The sequence below is a fragment of the Epinephelus moara genome, chromosome 12, assembly GCF_006386435.1.
Source record: "Epinephelus moara isolate mb chromosome 12, YSFRI_EMoa_1.0, whole genome shotgun sequence".
NCBI classification, from domain to species: domain Eukaryota; kingdom Metazoa; phylum Chordata; class Actinopteri; order Perciformes; family Serranidae; genus Epinephelus; species Epinephelus moara.
In genome coordinates this window covers 18,350,142-18,372,676 of record NC_065517.1, presented here as the reverse complement: position 1 = coordinate 18,372,676, position 22,535 = coordinate 18,350,142, and the positions used below count along the sequence as shown (strand labels likewise).

The 22,535-nt window shown below is 41.2% G+C and overlaps 1 protein-coding gene across 2 annotated transcripts; it reads left to right on the top strand.

Annotated features, from left to right (window-relative positions):
• The first annotated feature begins 97 nt into the window (after positions 1 to 97).
• On the top strand, positions 98 to 22,530 carry heca (hdc homolog, cell cycle regulator). Of its 2 annotated transcripts, none has more exons than XM_050058416.1 (5): positions 98 to 546; positions 4,710 to 5,775; positions 11,318 to 11,484; positions 17,413 to 17,567; positions 19,981 to 22,530. In XM_050058416.1, the coding sequence occupies exons 1-5, from the start codon at positions 405 to 407 to the stop codon at positions 20,143 to 20,145; spliced, it is 1,695 nt and encodes a 564-aa protein (XP_049914373.1). In that variant the 5' UTR covers positions 98 to 404; the 3' UTR covers positions 20,146 to 22,530. The 2 variants fall into 2 exon arrangements, with proteins under 2 accessions (XP_049914373.1, XP_049914374.1); XM_050058417.1 differs by having other exon boundaries at positions 17,413 to 17,599; positions 19,981 to 20,117.
• The last annotated feature ends 5 nt before the right edge of the window (positions 22,531 to 22,535 follow it).

Genomic DNA, 22,535 nt, shown 5'->3' with positions numbered 1-22,535 from the left:
CACAACGGACCTTTAAATAGTGAAGCTGTAAAGTTCGAGCTTTCCCACAGCACATGAACGCAGCGTAAATCATCGACGGCCAATGCGGGGGGCGGGGTCCCCGTGACGTCAGGGGGTGGAAGAAAACAGCAGAGCAGGAATCAAAACAAGAGACGGACACGCCTTCGTTGTTAAAGGTTACAGCAGCTTATTCTTCATAACTGCTGCTGTCAGGGCTGCACAAAACCCCGCGTGTCGTGCACGAGGACACCCAAAAAACAACAACAACAACAACACAAAGGGGGAAAACACTGCAAACAAAACAAAGCACCTCTGCAGAAATGGAGTCCACAGAAATGTCAGACAGCGTTGACAGCAGCCGCTGATAGAGGTCGAAAATAACACTGACATCCGAATCGTGTACAATGCCCAACCAGAAGAACAACAAGGGCAAGAAAAGCAAACGCACTAACAGTAGCGGAGATGAGCAGGAAAATGGAGCCTGTGCGGCCGCAACAGGAGGCGCGGCCGCGGCGGCTGCTGCACCCAGACACGAGCGCTCGAGTGGTAAGAGAGAGGAAACGGACACAGATGTAGAAGTTTGGTGATGCTGCCTTCCTGCCAGGGGAGAAGCTCTGCTCTGTCTTGTCTCTGCGACTGTGACATGCATGCACTGCGACGTTGCAAATGGCTCTAACCCCCCCCCTCTCCACTTGTCTCCACTCGCCTTGCCAAAGTTCGATTCAAAAACGTATCAATTTCATGGTTACTTGATTATCGGCACATATTGTCTGCACTGGTCGATCACGACTTGAGGCCTTGCATGAATGGGTTTTGTTTGGTCGCTTATGTGAAGCTGCATGTAGCTTGCACTCATCTGCATTGAAATCTCGGTTTGTGTAACTGTTTACAGTGATTTTGAGAGCCACTGTGGTTTGTTTTGGTGCAGGAAGATTGTGGGTAGAGCAGGCAAACAAGTTGAATTATTACAGAAACGAGTGTTGCTTGGCGTGTGGGACGCTAGCCGAATTGAAGAGCGCTAAATTTTATTTCATAATCAATCTCTAGTCTTGTTTTAATGCATCTTAGTTTCACAAGATAAGCTAGAAATCTCTAAATTGCCAGATTTATGAATGGGCTTTGGCGCGTCGAGCTGCTCAGGGGAAAACAGCAATACCACCTACTAAAATGGTACTCCTTGAAGTCAAATGCAGCCTCAGTGAGTCTTAATGACACAATGCAGCACTTTCTTTGAATGCCATCACACCCACGGTAATGGTCGATGGCTGCTACATGTGGTGTGTAGGCTACAAAGCAGGCCTCAGCTGTCTTTTTCCTGAAGCGCACCTTGTCCATAGTTTTGGGTTGTGGCCTTCCTCAAGGGTAATACTGACACCTCACCGCTTGTCTGCGCACTCAAGTTCAACTTCATCCCACACAGACTCACAGCAGCTAGGGGAAAAGTTAAATGTGGTACACATGTGGTTTGATGCAGACTTGGATTTGGAGAAACAGCACAACAAATAGGTGATTGCACTTTAGATAATAGTGGTGTCATATGTTCTGAGTCACTTTATTTCATTGTTATAACACTTTAACTATGAACTTATAATACCTATGTTGCACCTGAGAGGTAGAAAAAGCACTAATTTTGTATGTATATTTATTTTTCCAAATAGTTAAGGGTACTTTTTTTTAGTAATTGGAGTTGATATTCAGATGCTTAAAGCTGAAACAATTAATCTATTAATCGATCTACTAATCTTTAAACGCAAAAATGCCAAACATCAAAGGTTTTTAGCATCTCAAATATATATATATATATATATATATATATATATATAAATACATATATACTTGATTCTCCTTAACTTAGACCTGTTGTCCTCGTTCGTGGACACTTTTTGTGCCATCTAGTGGCAGTAAGAGCACAACACACTATTCCATGTAAAAACAAGATGGCAGCCATCTCTGCCAAGTCTATCTGCAGCCGATTCCGACAAAGTCCAAAACCTGATCACATTTTATGGTTTATTTATGATTAATAATGTTTGTAGTTTGATATGGCAACAAATTTGACCAGTTTTAGCAACAGTAACAAGCTAAGACACTGTTAATTTGGAAGTACTCGTTTGAGGACATTAGACTAATTATGGTCTTGTTTGAGGACATTGGGACTTTATTATCGTCTCGTTTGCGGGAATTAGACTAATTATCGTCTTGTTTGAGGACACTGAGACTTTATTATCGTCTCGTTTGAGGACATTAGACTAATTATGGTCTTGTTTGAGGACATTGGGACTTTATTATCGTCTCATTTGCGGGAATTAGACTAATTATCGTCTTGTTTGAGGACACTGAGACTTTATTATCGTCTCGTTTGAGGACATTAGACTAATTATCGTCTTGTTTGAGGACATTGGGACTTTATTATCGTCTCGTTTGAGGACATTGGGACTTTATTATCGTCTCGTTTAAGGACATTGGGACTTTATTATCGTTGACAATGTTTAGTTTTTTATACTTATCGTCCTACTGATCCCCATAGCTAGGAGAAATTAAAAAAGCATACCAAGCAAAAGTTCACATCGCGGGAGGATGAATTATATTGACCAGAAATCCATCGATTAATCAAGAAAATAATCAACAGATGATGATGATTATAATAATAAACTTTATCAATAAAGCACTTTTCATGGCAAAGTTACAAACTGCTTTACCCGGTTGATCCCGGAGTTAAAACAATGTGGAATTCAAGCAATTAAAATCAGGCAATTCTAAGGAATACAAAGAACGATAAAAGTAAAATAAAGATAAAATACCATCGCTGAAGCAGATAAGCAAAGTTGGCAACCAAACAATCAGAGTAATACAAAATAAAAGAATACAATAACTGATGACAACACAAGATAATCAGTTGAGACATATTTAAAATTAACAGTGTGCTGAATTCAATAAAAGTCTTTTTTGAACGAATGAGTTTTAAGAAGCGATTTGAAAGATGTCACTGGTTAAGCAAGCCTCAGATCCTCAGGCAGGGAGCTCCAGAGCTGAGGGGTTGTGACTGCAAAAGCACTTTTAGTTGTGAGCTGGGACTGAGGATCAGCCAACAGGGCCCTGCCTGAGCATCTGAGACTGCGACCTGGCTCACAGGGGAGCAGCATCTCAACATCTGATAAATCTGTACCTGTAGCCTTAGATAAAATCTATGTGCATGTCCTTAAAATAAGTAAAGTGTATTGTTAAGTCACCTTAATCTCACTATTATTCAACACTAGGTTTCTGTGTGTATTTGTCTCTACTGTGTGGTGACTAGAGGGAGAGAAAGAGAAAAATAAAACCACGCTGACACTGAGTGTACCGGAAAAGGAAGGAGGAAACTATCCCCCACACACACACCCACAGTGTATTATCATGAGCTACTTCTTGTAGAGACTGTGTGCCCACATTTACTTGATTCACATCCAGACTTGACAGTTGGCAGAGCTTGAATAGAGGCGCTCACAGGCTTGGATGGCCTAGTTGAATTTCATAAATCGACGGCGATGAGGCAGCGAGGACACTGAAATCACTCTTTGAATGTTTTCACGTCATGTTATGCTGTTTATATGATGTAACGTATGGTGGAGAGACTGCTTTAATGTCAATGAAGCAAGCAATTGATTAACCTACAATGAAAATAATCATTAGTTGCAGCCTTAAATTGAATAACTTTGGGGTTTGCACTCAGAAAATTAGCAATTTAAAGAGATTACCTGGTTTCTTTTTTCATATTTTTTGGCATCTTACAGAGCAAATGATTAACTGATTAATGAAAAATGAAATCGAAAAACATTTAGCGAGCTAGCTTCCCTGATATCTACAGGTAGTGTGTTCCATAGCTTTGGGGCGTAATTGACAAAGGCCGCATCCCTGATCTTTGTCCGGCTGTTGCTGGGAACCTCCAGTAAACCAGCAGCAGATGATCGCAGTGTTCTTGGAGGCAAATAGTTAACAAGGGAGTTAGCGATGTAGCTAAGTCCCAGCCCATGTAGGGCTTTGTATACAAGGAGGAGGACCTTAAAATCAATTCTGATTGTAACAGGAAGTCAGTGCAGAGCAGCTCATACTGGCCTGATGTCCTGTGTCCTCTTGGTTCTGGTTAATAGCCAAGCTCCAGAGCTTTGAATGAGCTGAAGTCTCTCAGTGGCGTTTTTTGGGAGGCAAGTAAAAAGTGTGTTATAGTAGTCTAGTCGACATCTTTTCATTTAGAAATGCTCGTACCTTGGCGATGTTTCTGAGGTGGAAAAATTATGTTTTTGTCACCTTGTTAATGTGGGACTTGAAGCTTAGATCTGGATCAAGGATCACACCAAGACTTGTCACTTGCAGAGTTTAATTCCCCAAATTATTAAGCAGCAGTTCTCTTTTTGTTAGAGATGTACAGTTGCGTGTCATCCGTGTAGATATTGAAACAAACATTGTGTTCTCGAATGATGTCACCAAGTGGCAGCATGTACAGTGAGAATAGTAAGGGACCAAGGCAGCTCCCTTGTGCAACCCCAAAACAGAGGTCATGTTTCTCAGACACATGACTGACGTAAAACTTCCTCCCTTTAATGTATGTTTTGAACCACTTTAACACACAGTCAACTTTTCAAAAAAATAAGTTAATAAATCTGACTTTTGTGGGAACTTGTGATGACAACACAATAGAATCACCCCCTCTCCTCTTGTCTTTACACATCCAGAGGTCCAGTGTGCGACCCCTCTGGGCTGCAGCTTGGCCCGTCCCATCGACCTGGAGAAGGACGACTACCAGCGGGTGCTCTGCAACAATGAGCTCTGCCCTTACGGCAACTGGATGCACCTGCAGTGTTTCTACGAGTGGGAGAGCTCCATCCTCGTCCAGTTCAACTGCATCGGCCGCGCGCGCTCCTGGAACGAGAAGCAGTGCCGGCAGAACATGTGGACTAAGAAGGGCTACGATCTGGCCTTCAGGTTCTGCTCCTGCCGCTGCGGCCAGGGCCACTTAAAGAAAGACACCGACTGGTATCAGGTGAAACGTATGCAGGATGAGCGGAAGAAGAAGCCATCTGAGAGGAGCACGGGCAGGAATGGGTCCGGTGGAGGTGCTTCAGGATCAGGGGACGGGCTTTTTGAGGAGCCCAAGAGAAGTAAACCACCAGGAGCATCAGGAGGAGGTAAACTACCCCACAGAGCCTCTAGTCAGGAGTTACCTCGGAGACAATCAGTGGACCGTCAGAACTCTACAGAGAGAGGAGCAGCAGCAGCAGCAGGAGGAGCAGTAGGTGGAGGACCCCCTGCAGGAGGACCCTTTTCTCTGGGGCCTCCTCAGAAGTCTCCATGTGACTCCCCAGGACAATCTCCCCCAACTGGTTTCACTTTCTCCCCCACTGCTGCCCTCGGAGCAGGATCTGGAGGGGCAGGATTGCGAGGTTCCCGTCAGCTAGGAGAGTTCCTCAAATCAGCCGTCCACATGGACCCGCAGAGGAAACACCTGCTGGTCGGGGGAGCTCTGGGTCGGGGCGGCGGCTGCTCGATGGGAGCATCCAGCGGTGGAGCTCACCTCGACCCTGGATCTGTAATTCCCTTGCCGCTGTCCTTCGCCCTACCACTTCACCACCGGCTCACCTCCGGCAGTGTGGGCGATGGCACCCACTCCCACCCAGTGCAGTTCCTGAGGAGGCTGGACCTCTCAGAGCTCCTCACCCACATCCCTCGACATAAACTCAACACCTACCACGTCCGCATGGAGGATGATGCCCAGGCAGGCCAGGGAGAAGAGCTGCGCAGGTACATGGTGAAACATGTTTCCCCTCTGCCTTCATATGTAAACTTAAAGGGACAGTTCACCCCAAAATCAAAAATACATATTTCTCCTCTTACCTGTAGTGCTGTTTATCAATCTAGATTGTTTTGGTGTGAGTTGCAGAGTGTTGGCGATATCAGCCGTAGAGATGTCTGCCTTCTCTTGAATATAATGGAACTAGATGGCACTCAGCTTGTGGTGCTCAAAGTGCCAGAAACTCAACAGCAATGTCTCTTTCCAGAAATCATGACCAAGTTACTCAAGATAATCCACAGACCTTGTTGTGAGCAGTTTCATGTAGGAAATATTTTCCTTCTACTGTACACCTGCCAACTGTATCACTGCACAGAGGGAAGCATGCATCTACTCATGGACAAGAGGCTCATAGACATTACAACTTCTCACAACAAGGTCTGTGGATTATCGTGTGTAACCAGGTCATGTTGAGTTTTTCAGATGTATTTTTTGGCACTTTGAGTACCACAAGCCGAGTGCCATCTAGTTCCATTATAGTGGAGAGAAGGGACATCTTTACGGTCATATTGACCAACACTCGGCAACTCACACCAGAATAATCCAGACTGATAAATAACACTACAGGTAAGTTTGAAAAAAAAGTTTGACAAGCATAAGATATGAAGTTTAATCAACAACTGTTCAGTTGAACTGACAAAGTTACAGATATTCTTAAATTTTGGGAGTCAGTTTTGACATTAAGAACTTACTGATGTGGCTGCTGGAGCTACTTTTCCACTTAATAGAGTGCTAACCTTGTTGAACTATAACTGGAGTGAAGGCTGAACTCCATACTAACCATCATGGATCACATTGTTTTTATAATTATGAAAAGAAACAACATGACTTAAAGGGATAGTGCACCCAAAAATGAAAATTCAGCCATTATCTACTCACCCATATGCCGATGGAGGCTCAGGTGAAGTTTTAGAGTCCTCACAACACTTGTGGAGATCCCAGGGGAGAGGGGGTAGCAACACAACTCCATCTAATGGAGGCTGACGGCGCCCCAGATTCAAACGTCCAAAAACACATAATTGAAACCACAAAATATCTCCATACTGCTCGTCCGTAGTGATCCAAGTGTCCTGAAGCCCAGACATAAAAAGTTGTCTGGAAAAACGTCATTTAAACTCTATTTTTAGCCTCATTGGAGGTATTGGAGATATGTTGTGGTTTCAATTATGTGTTTTTGGACGTTTGAATCTGGGGCGACGTAAGCCTCCATTAGGTGTAGTTGTGTTGCTACCCCCTCTCCCCTGGGATCTCCACAAGGGATGTGAGGACTCTAAAACTTCATCTGAGCCTCCATCGGCATATGGGTGAGTAGGTAATGGCTGAATTTTCGTTTTTGGGTGCACTATCCCTTGAACATGAACTAAAGACACAAAGTAGGATTCCATCATGTTTATGTCAAACCACAAAATAGAGGGATCTGTGGAGAGTTTTAACACTCAAACGATGCATGCTGGGGAGTCTACTAAATCATCAGGTGTCATTAGAAAAACTAAATGTAATGAGTTGAGTGAACTCTGAGCAGTACTTTTTTTTTAACTCATTTCAAGCCAAAAGACTTTATTTGATCAATATAATGTTAGAAAACAGCACAAATGCCAGTCACATTTTGTGTGAGCCCAAGGTGTGCTATTCAAAGAGTTTATTTTGTCCAACCAACAGTCCAGAACAACTCATGTTAACAAGTAATAATGTCCTGTAGTGATCTACCAAGAAAAAAAGTTTTAAGTTGAATTAACTTAAAATGAAGTAAAATATAAAGACAGATTGATTCTACCTAATTCCTGTATGACTCACAGTGTGCAACCTCTGGGACATCTGATTGTTATTCTTGGTTAAAAAAAAAAACAGCGTAGTCTTACTGTAGCTTATAGTGTAGTTGGTTTGTTGTTATAAAACCAGATTCTTTGTCACAGTAATTGTCAAATATCTGATAAATACATACGTGTTACCTAGTAACATAAACTTAGAGATTAAATATATTTAGCTTACAATTAGAGATTGACCGATTCATCGGGGCTTCGATAGTGGCAGATAGCTGTAACCTCCGCTTGTCACGTGGGTATAGCGGTAAGGCTTTTGCACGGAGTACCCCACATGCAAATACAAGGTAATGTGTGCTTTAGATAATTTCTATGATTTAAATGAAAGTTAAGTGATAAGTGTGTTATAGCAGCGATGTCTCACAGTCACGGGGGTGTCTGTGTTGATTTGTGCACCTGGCCTATGATTTGTGTCCAGGTGTTCAGGTTCATGACATAATTCTGGTAGCATTGATTATTACTTTTAAATGAATTTCATGGTGTATGTTGTTAGTAGCAGTCGCTAAAATTTCATCGGCAGATCAATCGGCTCCAAACTATCATTATTATATCGGCCGTTAAAAATCCACTATTGGTCGACCTCTACTTACAATTGTAAGAGAGCAATCAGTTCATTCTGAAAAATGATTGACTCTTGTTCAGCTGCTGTTTCAATACCATATATGCTTAAATTAAAACAGTGAGGTAAGGAAAGTTTATTTATAATGCACCTTTCAGCAACAACGCAATTAAAAGTGCCGTGTATAAGGCATAAAAGGCATTAAGACATTATATAGAAGAAACACAAAGCTGTATAAAAACGGATATATTTGTATGCATTTAGAATACTAAAAGTAAAATTCAATATAATATGTCAAGCACAAACTGGAGAAGGACACACAGACTCTGATAAAAGTTCAGGGTCTTAAATCAGGCTCAGGTCAGTACTTGGGTTATCAGTAACACAGGCAAATGTATCCAGTTTGACAGACGAAAAGGGTGAACAGGCAAAATTGGTATAAAACACACTCAGAAGTAACACTAGGAAAACACTGGAACTCTCACTCAAAAGTAAAAACAATCTGACAACAAAGGAGGAGAAGACAGGGCCTGAAATAACTAAGACAAGGGTGACAATACCTGCTTTTCCACCGCAGGAACTTTTATCAATTACCCGGAATTATGAAAAACCTCCGCGTTTCCACCGAAATTACCTGGGTAAAAAACTTTCCCTCAACCCCAAATTTACCCTGGAAAAAGTACCTAGTAGGTGGGTAGGACTTTTCAGATTACCTGGAATTCTTGAGGGGCGGGCCTTTTGCTGAAGAGCGCTGATCAGTGGAACACACACTTGCAGCGTTCCGCACTTCCTGGTACGGGCAGCCGCGACAAGCTTTATTTAATTTCTACAAGCTTCACTTTGTTTGTGTTTTGATTAAGGATGGGTACTGAAACCCGGTACTGAATTAGCTCCGGAACTAAATTAAGACCGTAGTGTTGATCAGCGCTAACAGTATCTACACACACCGATGCGACACGATAACCGGTGAACAGCTGAGCGGCCGCAGTGGAAACGAAGTGAAGATAACTTGAAAATGACTCGAGCTTCGGCAGCTACACTCGTTACTGTAGGTGACATTACACCTTAGCGAGTCAGAAGCCAATGCTTTATCAATACATGTGTTCAGTAAGCATGAACATGTAAACATGTAGACAGAGATATGCTCGTCCACAGTCTCTCATCCACCGACGCTAACGTTATGTCTTACACAAGGACAGCACGCTAGTTCAGTTGATAGCGAATTGTTACCAATAAGCTAAAATGACAGCTGTCTGTATGTAGACTAACTTAGTTTGACACTTATCTTAAAATACTTTTAAACTTAGCTGCTGGCTGAGACAAACAGCCCCAACTCTCTACACCAGCATGTAACCAGCCAAGCTGGCGGAGCCAAATACAGGGCACACGCCAAATCATCTACGTCGTCACGCTAATTTGAATAAATTTTCCGCAACTTTGAGGTGCGGTGGAAATGCAAACCACAGAGATTACAAGGAATTCTTTTACCCAGGTAAATAAATTCCTGGTAATAAAAGTTCCTGGAAATGTTGGTGTAAAAGGGGCTATTGAGACAGGTGAAACACATCAGGGCAGGGCAAATAATCACAAAGGAGGGAAACTTGACAGGACGTGGGATCTAAAACAAGACAAGACTGTCTGTGCTTTCCAGTACCCATACTACCATACTGTATAGAATGTCAGATAAAGATTGAGTTAGTCCCAATACATAGTATATCAAATGCAGTATGTCAAAAATACCAGGATGTTTTACTACATCCGGTCCGATTTTGCAGTATGTAAGCCTGCATGCTTTTCTGGGTATTCTGACCCACAATCCTCTGCACAGCTGACGATACCGCAAACACATGACAGCTTGACCGCTGGTTGACAGTTGTCACTCGTCCCAATGACGGATGACAGCACATTCAAGTAACTGATGACCAGTCGAACAGTAATAATAGGAATATTAATTGTTAAAGTAAACAATTGTGAATATCACAAACAACAATAGCACATAACTATGAAAATGAACGACAGAGAACTGCACAAGGAATGTCACTGTTGCAAATATATAATGTTAGAATCTACAATCTGTGCAGTTATAAGCTTAGCGTAGTATGTCATGATTGTGTGCACACTGCATGCAACAGTACGCACCTTTTCAGGGCAGCTGCAGTATGTACTAACAGTAAAAAGTATGTAATTTGGATGGCACCAAATGGTCAGGGATGACAAATAAACATGAACTCAGGTAGCTTGACGGATCATGACACAAAAGCTAAAACTGAATAAACTAGATGAAACAGCTACTATGCAGCATAGGATTTGAATGAGTGAATAAATGAATGCAGCTGTCTGACTGACCTGTAACGACACCATTACAGTAGCTTCTATAGTTATTATTGATTGAAACAGAAATGTTTAGTAAAGAATAACTGTCTGCCGCTCGAACATCACCTTGAAGCGTATTCTTGTGTGTTTCAATGCTAACTTTGAGCTCTGTTGCTCATAATATCAGATACCAGATGACAATGAAAATGTGCAGAATTTAAAAACAAACTTCCACATTTGTAGCAAAACTGTTGTCAAAAGATGGTGCAGCTGTTTGGACCATCGTTTTTATTTGTGTTAAGTTTATATTCGTGGCTGCAACCACAATCATAGTGGCTTTGATGCTGCGAAAAGCCAAGCAGAATAATGGGATGAACGTGGACACCTTACTATTTACGTTATGAACATTATAGAAAAAAATGCAAGGAGCGTAGCTATGAATACTTGACTCCGTTTTATAAATCAAAGCAGTACCTAACATATAAATCCTGAATAATCAGAGCTAAGTAAATGTTGGACTTACATTTGCCTGGTGGACACAAACATGACTTCTTCACAGTGTCTCATTAGACATATAAACTATGACTACAAAGAGACATTTTTATGCACTCATGTTGTCTGTGACTTGATATTTATTGGCAGTAATGAGCTGTGGTCCAAATTAGGAGCTACTTACAAGATTGATTCTTAATTAAGTACAACTCAGCTTGTTTATAAAGACAGCTCTGATGAAACCATACCAAAGAAAAACCATGCAACACATAAACCTGCCATGTTGTTTGTGTCCATGTTGTCCTGCAGGTTCATCCTGTCAGCCCTCAGTGCGAGCCAGAGAAACGTGGTCAACTGTGCGCTGTGCCATAGAGCGCTGCCAGTGTTTGAACAGTTTCCTCTGGTGGACGGGACTCTGTTTCTCAGCCCTTCACGCCACGACGAGATAGAGTACGACGTCCCCTGCCACCTTCAAGGTTAGACCTGCTTTCAAGATCATGGCGTGAGACACAAACACTTAAATGTGTGGGGTTAACATAGCTCAAAATAGTGCTAATATTTTTCACATTTGATTCACAAATGGTAAATGGACTGCACTTTTATTGAGCCTTTCTAGTCTTCTGACCACTCAAAGCGCTTTTTTACACTATGAGACACATTCATCCATTCACACACACACACAAGGTGCCACCTGCTACTCAGTAACCATTCACATGCTGTCACACACCGATAGAACAGCCATCAGAGGCAATATGGGGTTCAGTATCTTGCCCAAGGATACTTCGACATGTGGAATGGAGGAGCTGGGGATCAAACCCCCGGTCTCTGAAGTTATGCACTTTCATTTATCCCACGATAATGCTGTGAAAAGTGGGGGGAAAAGTTAGTACTGTCTACAGATAAGAGCAAGAGAGTGGAATAACCTATTAAACAAAGAAATATCTACCGTAAAACTTCAGTTAAAAGCCTAATCTCAATTAAATGCCCAGTCCCTTTTACTAGCCCGGTGTGGCAACACATTCCAACATATTAAGGCCTGTCTCAATTAGAGGCCTGGTCTGGTTGCCAAGCAGGTACCAGGTACCGTAATCCTCGGGTGCCATAAAACAAGTGTTAAAACTCTTTCTCTCTCTGTAGTGGGGTTTCCATCCAAATGTATCGAAATTTTTGAGCAAATTTTGTGAAAATGCGCAAAAGAAAATGCGAATTTATGCCCGTTTCCATTCGTTATTGTTTTGTGATTATTGGGAGTCAAGAGGAAGAGCAGTAGGTAGCGCTTCTCATGAAAAATTAACAAAATAAAAACCCCCCCGTAGAAGAAGAGTCTTATGCCCACTGTAAACAACAACACACCAACTGACACTCAACAACTGACCATGGACAGATTCCTGATAAACCTGTCGGCTCTTGGGAGAACTCTGGTTAGCATTTTGTCAGCGTTCACAGCGTACCTAACCATCTTGAAGAAAAGACAACAAAGAAGAATGTTAATGTTAAGAGTACTGTCGGAAATAGCTGGAAGGAGACCACTGCGTCGTTCTCCGACTTTTGGGAAGTAACGTTAGTTGTCCAGCAGCATTTCACTCACGAACTCTGGCTGAAACATATCCGTATGTCAAAGGCCACATTTGAGGATCTGTGTGCCGGTATGTCATCGTTTATTCACAAAACCTGTTTCCATAGCAAAAAGTTGCATTGTCCTTTTATTGATACGCTGACAAATCCAACCCCTCCGAGCGTAAAAACTTTTTTGCGAATTTTCGGCCTTTTTTCGAATTTCTGGTGTTTCCATTCAAGTTTTTTTTTTTCCGCAATCTTTGAAAATGCGAATAAAAATAGGTGGATGGAAACCCCACTTCTGATGCCCTGTATGTCAGAGCTAGATCCTATTAATGATTCATAATTAATGTTTTTCGAAGCCTAATTTTTAAACCAGTAATATTCATACTGGTTTAAATAAACAGTTTCATCGTATATCCCATCCAACAGTTTTGTGTGAAAGGAATTAAAGGCCTCTCCCTAATATAGGCCTGTTGATTTCAGTGATTTACGTAAATAATAGCCTGGGCTACTAATTGAAGTTATACAGTATTTGAAGATATTATTCACAAATCTCCCTCTCTCTGTCTTAAACTCAGATCAAACTATAATACTAGGCAGTGCTGATCAAATATAGACAAAGACTATGTTACTGTATTGTCTATTTCTCACCTAAAATGTTTTCAGAAACATATTTTAGTGCACTGTTTGCCTGTATTTTGAGAGTTTGTGAACAGGAAGTGAGGGCCGTACTGTTTCCTGCATAGTGAAAACAGAGACTGAAAAAACTTAGATCAAACAATAAAACTAAGCAGTGCTGATAAAATATGAACCAAGATTCTGTTACTGCTTTGCCTATTACTCACCTAAAATGTTTTCATAAACATATTTTCGCTCACTGTTTCACTGTAGTTTGAGATTGTTTATTACCAGCTAGCTGCCATATTGTTTCCTGCATCAAAACGGCCAAACTTGCATTACGTCACCCACCAGCAGGAGTGTTTATTGGTCTGGTGCATCTCAGTGTTTTCCGGTTGGTGTAGGTTTTTTACCTCTTGAGCAAAAACAAATGCTGCAGGTTTTCTTTGGTCATTTTTTGAAGACCATCTTTCCAGCAGTGAAATACTTCCGATGAAAACCAGCAGAAACACATGAAGCCAGTCGTGTTACCAAGCTCTGAATCTCCAGGACTGCTTGTAGTCAGAAAAAAAATTGCATATTTACAGAGCTGCAACCATTAATATTTAATTTGCTCAATTATGTATTCACTCTCTATTTAAAATGTCCAAGCTTTGCTTTCTTTAAAGACAGATTATGACTAGTTAATCCATCAATAAGCCCACTTCGTACTGTGTGTATAGACATAAAAGGTTTTCCGCTGGCTTCTGCACAGTCCAGCATGAATGTGAATTAGCACAGCGGCTGCATGAAGCTTCTTTGATGTGCCGGCCCACGAGCTTTAATATGTATGGTCCTTGATATGCATCAGTGTGAAAGGATTATTTATTCAGTTTGTCGTGTTATTGTGCGGCAGGCAGAATATAAATGTTGGCCAAAGAGAAACGGTTGAGTCAAACTGTACAGTTAAAAAACGACGTCATGTCAATTTGTTTATTTAAAGGTAGCTGACAGTTAGGACCTTTTTTCCCTTAAGAAGGTGGAGTTTGGAGAAAATAGACGTGGAAATGCACGTGGGTCTTTACAACACAAGTTCACTGAAACACACCAGAACACCTGAATCATGACTCTCTGTGTGAGTGGCTCTGAATGCATTCGTGTTTACAGTGTTACGTGGATTATAAACTGCATTGTATTCCCTCCATAGCTTCAGTTTGATGAGGTTTGAGTGAAGCTGCAATGATTAATTATTTAGTTGACTTTTAATGCCAACTATTTTGGTAATCAAATAATTGATTTAGTCATTTTTAAGCTAAAAAACCCCAAACATGTTGGTGACATGCTTCTTAACTGTGAGAATTCAACGCTTTTAATTGTCAAACATGATTGTAAACCAATAGTTTTGGATTTTGGAATGAGCTACACAGGGCATGCTTCACTGTTTTCTGACATTTCATTCACAAAATGATTAATTGATGATGCAAATAATCGTTAGTTGCAGCCCCTAGTTTAAGGCTCTGCTTGGGTAGCATAGATTTAAAACTAACACGCTAAATAAAATGACCTGCAACTGTTTTCCAAGTGTGGCTTTGTTTGTATTCACACAGAATTCGTACAGAGCTGGGAAAGTTTCATTTTTGGACATGCCAGGCTCTTCTTGTAGGAAGTGAAACCACATTATGGTAATCAGTCATAGTCAACTTTTATTTGTGGACAGGCTTGCTGACTGTCCATCAGCTCAGTCACCCAGGCTGCTGTGGTCTATAACTGTATGACAGCATCAGGGCTTTTCCATGGACACTTTTGGCCACACCACGTCAAACCATGCCGCATTGATTTACATTTCCATTACCAGTTCATAACCCTAGATGGATGATCTCCAGAGTCAGGCCAAAGATCACGCGATCGCTTCCAAGCAGGTTGTGGTGACATCAGGAGAGCTTCGTCATCATAATTCAGAAAATAATGAAATAATGCAACTAGAGAAACCGTCAGAAGTTCTAGCTTTAGACTGAGGTAATTTAATAATTGAAATCACTGTGCTGCCCAAATACCCCTTTTCCACCAACATGGAACTGGTTCTGTTCTGGTTCTGTTACCTAATTTTGAACTGTTTGGAGCATTTCCAAAAGTAAAGTGGTTCAGAACCAGAAAAGTTTGTTCTCAGCTGGAACCAGAAAATATGACGTCTTGATCTAAAGTGCGAACTGTGATGACATCAGTGGGTGTATCATATACAGACTGGAGAGAAAGGATGGAGAAGGCAACATTTGAAAAGTCAAGTGAGAAATCATCAGAAAAAATCGAGTGTGCAGTGGTCTTATTAATAGTTGGTCCTTGCTTGTTTTTTGGGTAAAAACAAATATCTGTGAAGCGCAGAGGAGCTCAGCGGTTAGAGTGGGGGTTCCATGTATAAAGGCATTGTCCTTGCTGCAGTGGCTGTGGGTTTGATTCCATCCTGGAGCCCTTTGCTGTGTATCGTCCCCAGGCTAAAAGGCGAAAAAGCCAAAAAAATAATCTTTAAAAAAAGATATATATATCTGTAATAGCAGAAGTTAAGTAAAGTTTGCAGGTAAAAAATGTAATCCGCCATTTTGCTTCTACTGTTTACTTCCAATGTGTAATGTGCAACGTCTTCCATTGATAACATATCCTTGATTATAATGGTTCCACTCAAAACTGATCGAAATGCAGGCATGAGATAGCACCAAGGTTCTCCAAGAACCCTGAACATAACTGGCTCAAGAACCAGAGCTAATTTGGTGAAAAGGGGTAAAACGCTACCATGAGCAAGTTTTATGATTGAATTTTCATCGTAAATCAATCAATACACCTAAATGTCAACTGGTTACACTCCGTTTCCATCTTTAGTGTTACATTTAGTCCACTTTAACCAGTTTCCATGGGGTAGGGGGATTTGATTTTCCCTAACCTAGCCCTAAAGACCAATGTCTAACGTCAGTTTGAGTCCACACTTATGTGAAGCCATACCAATGTACTTGTTTTGAGGAACTTTTAACAGTGGAGCAAGTAAAACAAACTACGATGTCAGGCAATATTGAGAAGACGTCAGTTTAGAACAGCCTTGATAGCAGTGTTTATCCATTACTATCTATTACCCCTCATAGATTCTGGTGCACTGCTTGACAACATCTTGACAACAGTGTCCTGCGCGTGGTGCTGATTGTCGAATGAGTCGTCCGGTGGCGTTCATTGGTTGTTCTTTATTTCAACCAAGAAACTGCTGTTTCATATCACGATGCCAGATGCCAGATGCCAGAAGATAATTCATTGGAGTGAGCGGTTTCAAATGTCTAGTCCCAGGAAAGATTTGATCTAAAGGGGCTTAAAAACTGAAAATGAATTTCAACTGGATTACGCAGCTGTGAATATTCCATTCCCTCACTTGGAGAAAAAAGCAGCAAAGCGTTGTTCTGGTGCGCTCCAGCAGCACTACACCGACAAACTGAGACAATGCAAGCAAGATGGAGGAGATGGGCATCTGGTGTGTGCTCAAGCAGTGCAGAGAGAAAATTAAAAACCCCATCAACAGTAAGACAAAGTTGATGTTCAGTTGGGGTTCACAAACACAAACATGTCATATGTTAAAAACACATCTTCAGGTGGGTAGCCCTGTGTAGAGCTATGTATGGAGATGCACCGAGTCAGATTCAGGTCAAGCCATGTGTATGGAAAAAGGCTGCATGATAATGGGCCAAAGACGCAATAAGAAGTTTAGGTAACACTTTACTTGAAGGTATCTACATAAGAGTGACATGACACGGTCATAACTGTGACATGACACGGTCATGAACCTGTCATGAACATTATGTACATGTCATTAACGTTTATGACTGCTGTCATTAAGTGTCAGTCGGTTTTTGTAATGACAAGTTGAAACTGTTTGGGTTGTCTTGATTATGACAACTTGACATTAATCAAAGTGACATTACCAGAAGTTGTCTNCTGGTAATGTCACTTTGATTTATGTCAAGTTGTCATAATCAAGACAACCCAAACTATGTCAACTTGTCATTACAAAAACCGAATGACACTTAATGACAGCAGTCATAAACATTTATGACATGTACATAATGTTTATGACAAGTTCATGACAGTGTCATGTCATAGTTATGACAGTGTCATGTCACCCTTATGTAGATACCTTCAAGTAAAGTGTTACCAAAGTTTATTGATTCTACAATCTGACTTGTTAATCAGTAACTGTATTTCTTTATTTCTAACAGGCAGGTTAATGCACCTCTACGCCATCTGTGTGGACTGTCTAGAAGGCGTCCACAAGATTGTCTGCATCAAGTGCAAATCACGCTGGGACGGGAGCTGGCACCAACTGGGCACCATGTACACCTACGATATACTGGCTGCTTCACCCTGTTGCCAGGTAGGGACACTGATGAGCACACCATAAATAAGGTACATTCACTTTCCAGGAGAGCAGTTGTTTGTCAGACAATGCATAAAATGTTTATTTTTTTCCCTTATCCAAAAAAGCTGCGTACAAGGCCAATGAAAATGAATATTCCACTAATGGTTGGTCCTGTTTATATGCAGCCGTGTGTGCTCTGATTGAAATGCCCTAACATGGTGTCTGTCATGTTTAAATATAGAAAAGTGGATCGGCTGTCCAGGTATTTTTAACAGTTTCCACTGGTGCCAGACTTGTTCAACCGTGCGAACACAACCTCCTTCTGTCATTCAGTCAACCGCCTTCTTGAAACGGTTGACTGAATGATATTTGCTCATATTCAAAAACCTGTTGATATCCAAGCCTGTCATAATGTTTAAAAGTAGGTGTGTTTGTCCTTCTGACCAGAAATGTGGGCTTTTGTTTTGGTCATGCATCTCTACCTCGCAGCCTTGCAAACTGTTGGCTAGTTGGTTTGTGTACAGCGTATCAATGACAACACACGCGGCCCTCACAGTCCCTCAACCTAAACATCATTAAAAATCTGTGGATAGACCTCAAAAGAGCAGCATTCTCACAGAACTAGAAGCCTTTCGCAGGAAGAATGGGTGAAAGTCCCCCAAACAAGAATTGAAAAGCATTTAGGTGCTATTATATTTGCCAAAGGGGGCGCTACTGAGCACTGACCATGCAGGGTGCCCAAACTTTTGCTTCAGGCCATTTTCCAGTTTTGGTATTTTGAAACTGTTAACGATTGAAATTAAAAAACTTATCTTGCTTACAGTATTGAAGAAATGTGTCATCTTTAACTTCATGCCTTTTGGAAATAAGTTCGTCGACGACTTAACCCTTTGAAACCTGACAGCAAATGATTTCTTTCAAAAACATCAGAAGACGGCAGCGAGCAACGAAAGAAGAAATGGCCAAAAAAAGTGCAAGAAATTGATAAAAACAATTTTTTAAAAACAAGAAAATTAGTTTAAAAAATAAATAAAATAAAGTTAAGATTAAAAAATGACTTGGAAAAGTGCTTAAAAGTTATAATAATTCTGTGACATAATTTTTAAATGTAATAATATTACTACTACTAAATGTAGTAAATGTGTAATTTATGAATTGTTTGCAATTTGTTTGACATTTCTTAACAAGTTGCTCATTGCCTTTTCCCCCATGTTTTGGAAATAAATTGCAGCAGTTAGCTCAGGGTTCAGAGGTTTAATGGTGCGTTCGTTTTGTACTCGGAGTTCGGAAGTCGGAAGTGGGAATGACGTCACCTCCGAGTTGACAACAGTTTTTGCATTCTAGTTGACAACGGTGGACAAGTCGGAAAAAACATGGACGATACCGTTGTACCGTTGGACTAGCTGTAGCCACTGTTAGCAATATCAGTTGATAACAACGCTCTGTGTGGTTTTTTGCACATACAGACAACGTAGCAACATGCCCACGGATAAAAATTGAACAGTACTATGGGTATGGCTGACGTAACGTAAAACAGATAAGATAAAATTGCTATAAACAGTACTTTAGCAGTGTTTACTCACTATGTATGTGACCGGCAGCCATCTTGAATTTGTAAGTCGGGGTTAATGCGGTTGCTCCAAGTTTCCGTGTTGGAAATCCCATCTCAGGGTGCGTTCAAGTTTAAACTTCCGACTGGGAATTGGGAATTTCCGACCTCCGAGTACAAAACGAATGCACCAAGAATACTTGTGAAAGGCGCCTGAAAGTAGCACAAGAAAAGTGATGTCGCCGCACGTCTCGAGGGTTAATTAACCACTCACAGTAAATGAAATTTTGACCAGGGGTGCCAAAACTTTTGCATGCCGCTGCATTCCAAAAAGGCTGCATACATGTCCAAAGAGTGCTACTAAAACCCAAATAATACAAAGCCTGAGAGAGAGAGGAGATGAAGAGAAGGAGAGAAGGCGCTCAGTGTGTCGTAGGAGATCCCCCGGCACACAAGTTTGCCATATGACTAAAAGCTATAAACACTAAAACAGTTGTCATGGTGCTCAAATTTTAGTTTCCAGTAAGTAGATGCCAATTAAGCGTTTTACAAAATAAGTGTGAGGACAATGAAGAAAACCCCCTTGAGTTATAGATGTTCCTTAAACAGTCAGAAACATTCCTTGTTCTGCTTTTAGTTTAAGCGTCTCACTTCCTGTGGCTTGAGCCAATGGATATAAAGTTGCTCCAGGCTCAAGTTTGAACTTAAGAACAGCTGGTGCAACTCAGGTACAGGGTCGTTGCCGATTCACTAGTGTGCTGTTGATTTTGAGTTAATTATTTTGTCCCACATGATCAACTTCCATGCTCAAATCGTGCAGTTTTAATCCAACGTCCTGTTGACTGACCTGCGTTCCCTCTCGTCCCTGTGTGTCCTCAGGCTCGCCTCAACTGTAAGCACTGCGGGAAGCCGGTGGTGGACGTTCGAGTCGGGATGCAGTATTTCTCCGAGTACAGCAACGTCCAGCAGTGCCCTCACTGCGGCAACCTGGACTATCACTTTGTCAAACCTTTCTCCTCCTACAAAGTACTCGAGGCTTATTGACAAATGCTGTTTATGCAGGCTAGTTAAGCTGCTTCTGTTCTCTTTTTTTTCTAACACAATCTAGGAAAGAGTTTATTTTTGGGGGCCTTAAGGTGATTTTATGTTTTCAAGTTCTCTTTCTTTTGGTTTCTTTTTTTATGTATAGAAAAAAGTTATGACTATAGTTAATAAAAAAATAAAAAGTTCCAAGACAGTATATCTCTGCTGTTAGAGAAAGGTGTTGATAAAGTGTGGAACTGACACATCAGTCAAGCAAACACATTTATCTGTGACAAGTGAATGTATCTGTATGCCAAAATTTGCTTTTATTTTTTATTTTTTACCAAAAACGTAAAGATGAATCTCGAATAAAAGCAGAGACAGATAAGAGCTGGCGTTGGCTTGTTATCTTCATCCCATTTGAAACACTTTTCACAGCATTGTTGACGGGAGTGACCGCCTCCTCTGTGCAGTTTTGACACATAATTGTGAAAATCATCATCAAGCTATTTATTGATCAAGTGCGTCATGCAGATCCGTCAGAGTCATTATCAGTGTGTGTTGGAGAGAAAAACAGCCTTGTGTTCAAAACATTTTGGGTACAAAAATGGTTTCACATGTGGGGACTCACCTCCCATCTAAGCACACAAATTAAAGGAAATAGCTGAATAAATGAAAAGAGAAACAACGAATGCAGATGCTTCCATATAGGAGTAATGCATCATATACTTAAGCAGTTAATTTCCTCACATACTCTGTGGCATGTGCAAAATGCTGTTAAAGCTGTAGTTAAAGGTAGGTTCATTCATTCATTTGGAGTCTATTCCAGCTGACATTGGGCGAAAGGTGGGGTACACCCCTGGACAGGTCACCAGACTATCACAGGGCTGACACATAGAGACAGACAACCATTCACACTCACATTCACACTTAAGGACAATTTAGAGTCACCAATTAACCTGCATGTCTTCGGACTGTGGGAGGAAGCTGGAGTACCCAGAGAAAACCCACGCTGACGAGGTGAGAACATGAAGGCTCCATGCAGAGGGGCTCCCCCACCCTGGGTTTGAACCAGGAACCCTCTTGCTGTGAGGCAACAATGCTAACCACTGCATTGCCATGCTGCCAAAAGGTAGGTGATTTTTACAAAAATTAGTCTTTGCCATTGTTACGCCCCACCCTTAGGTGGCCCTATGGGGTGAACAAAACTCCAAACACTGACCCAATAATAACCACATAATCACCTTTAAAACAATCAAATCCATGGGACTTCTTAGAATGAAAACAAGCAGACAAGACAACAAAAATCCCACGGTGAGAGGCAGCAGGACCAGCAGTCCCCACGCCAGAGCCTCTCCCCTCTGCTGCTGGCACAGGAGCTCTTCAACACCTCCTCCATGCCAGGTGTGCTGCACCTCTTTAGGTAATGCAGCACACCTGAGCAGGGAAAGGGAACAGCAGCACAGAGCACACATACAGCCGTAACAGCCATATCTGGTGAAACTGTCATTATATTCAAACAGTAGTACATGTGGCAGATAATCTGTGACAAAAAATCATGTTCCTCCATGTAGTGCTTCTAATGGCAAGAACTGCAAGAATGCACTGCTGAATGAAAACAACCAATCAGTTGAGGAGTCTCTAACACAGCGGTCAATCATGTGAATCACTGCTTTAAAAACTGCAGCTAGACTGTTAACCTCACAGCGCTGATCATATATGAATCAAGATTCTGTTACTGCGTTGCCTATTTCTTGTTGCTGTTTCCAGAAACATATTTTAGTGCACTGTATAGCTGTAAAATGAGAAAGTTGGTCAGGCAGGTGAGCGGTGTTTGGTACATTGGTAGACTGTTTCCAACATGGCAGCTGGGTCACCAGCATTCTCATTTTACAGCTAAACAGTGCACTAAAAATGTTTCTGAACACATTTGAGACCAGAAACAGGCAGTGCAGTAACAGAATCTTGGTTCATGTTTGATTAGTGCTGCCTAGTTTGACAGATTGACAGCAGTTTACAAACAGTTACTGACTTGTTTTCAAGTACAGTGGATTCTGCAAATGCCATTAGAAGCACTATAAGGAGGAGTATAACTGTCTGAATATAATGACAGTTTCATCAAATATGATGAAAGAAAGTTACCAGCTGTAGCGGGGTGTCTACAGGTATCAGACACAGTTAAATTTAATATTTTTAAGACCCTTGTAAGACACCTTTTAACCAAATTTAGGACAGACTTTTGGACAAATAATGTCTACTTATTTAAGCATAGCAGGTAAGTAGTATCCATGTGGTCTTGTGCAGGGTAAGTGTTATGGTTATTAGAGTTAGTTAAGTCAATCTGCATTCTGCCAACAGGTAAGTGCAAGTAAACAACAGTATTTTAGTTTTTTTGTTGTTTTTTTTTTAAA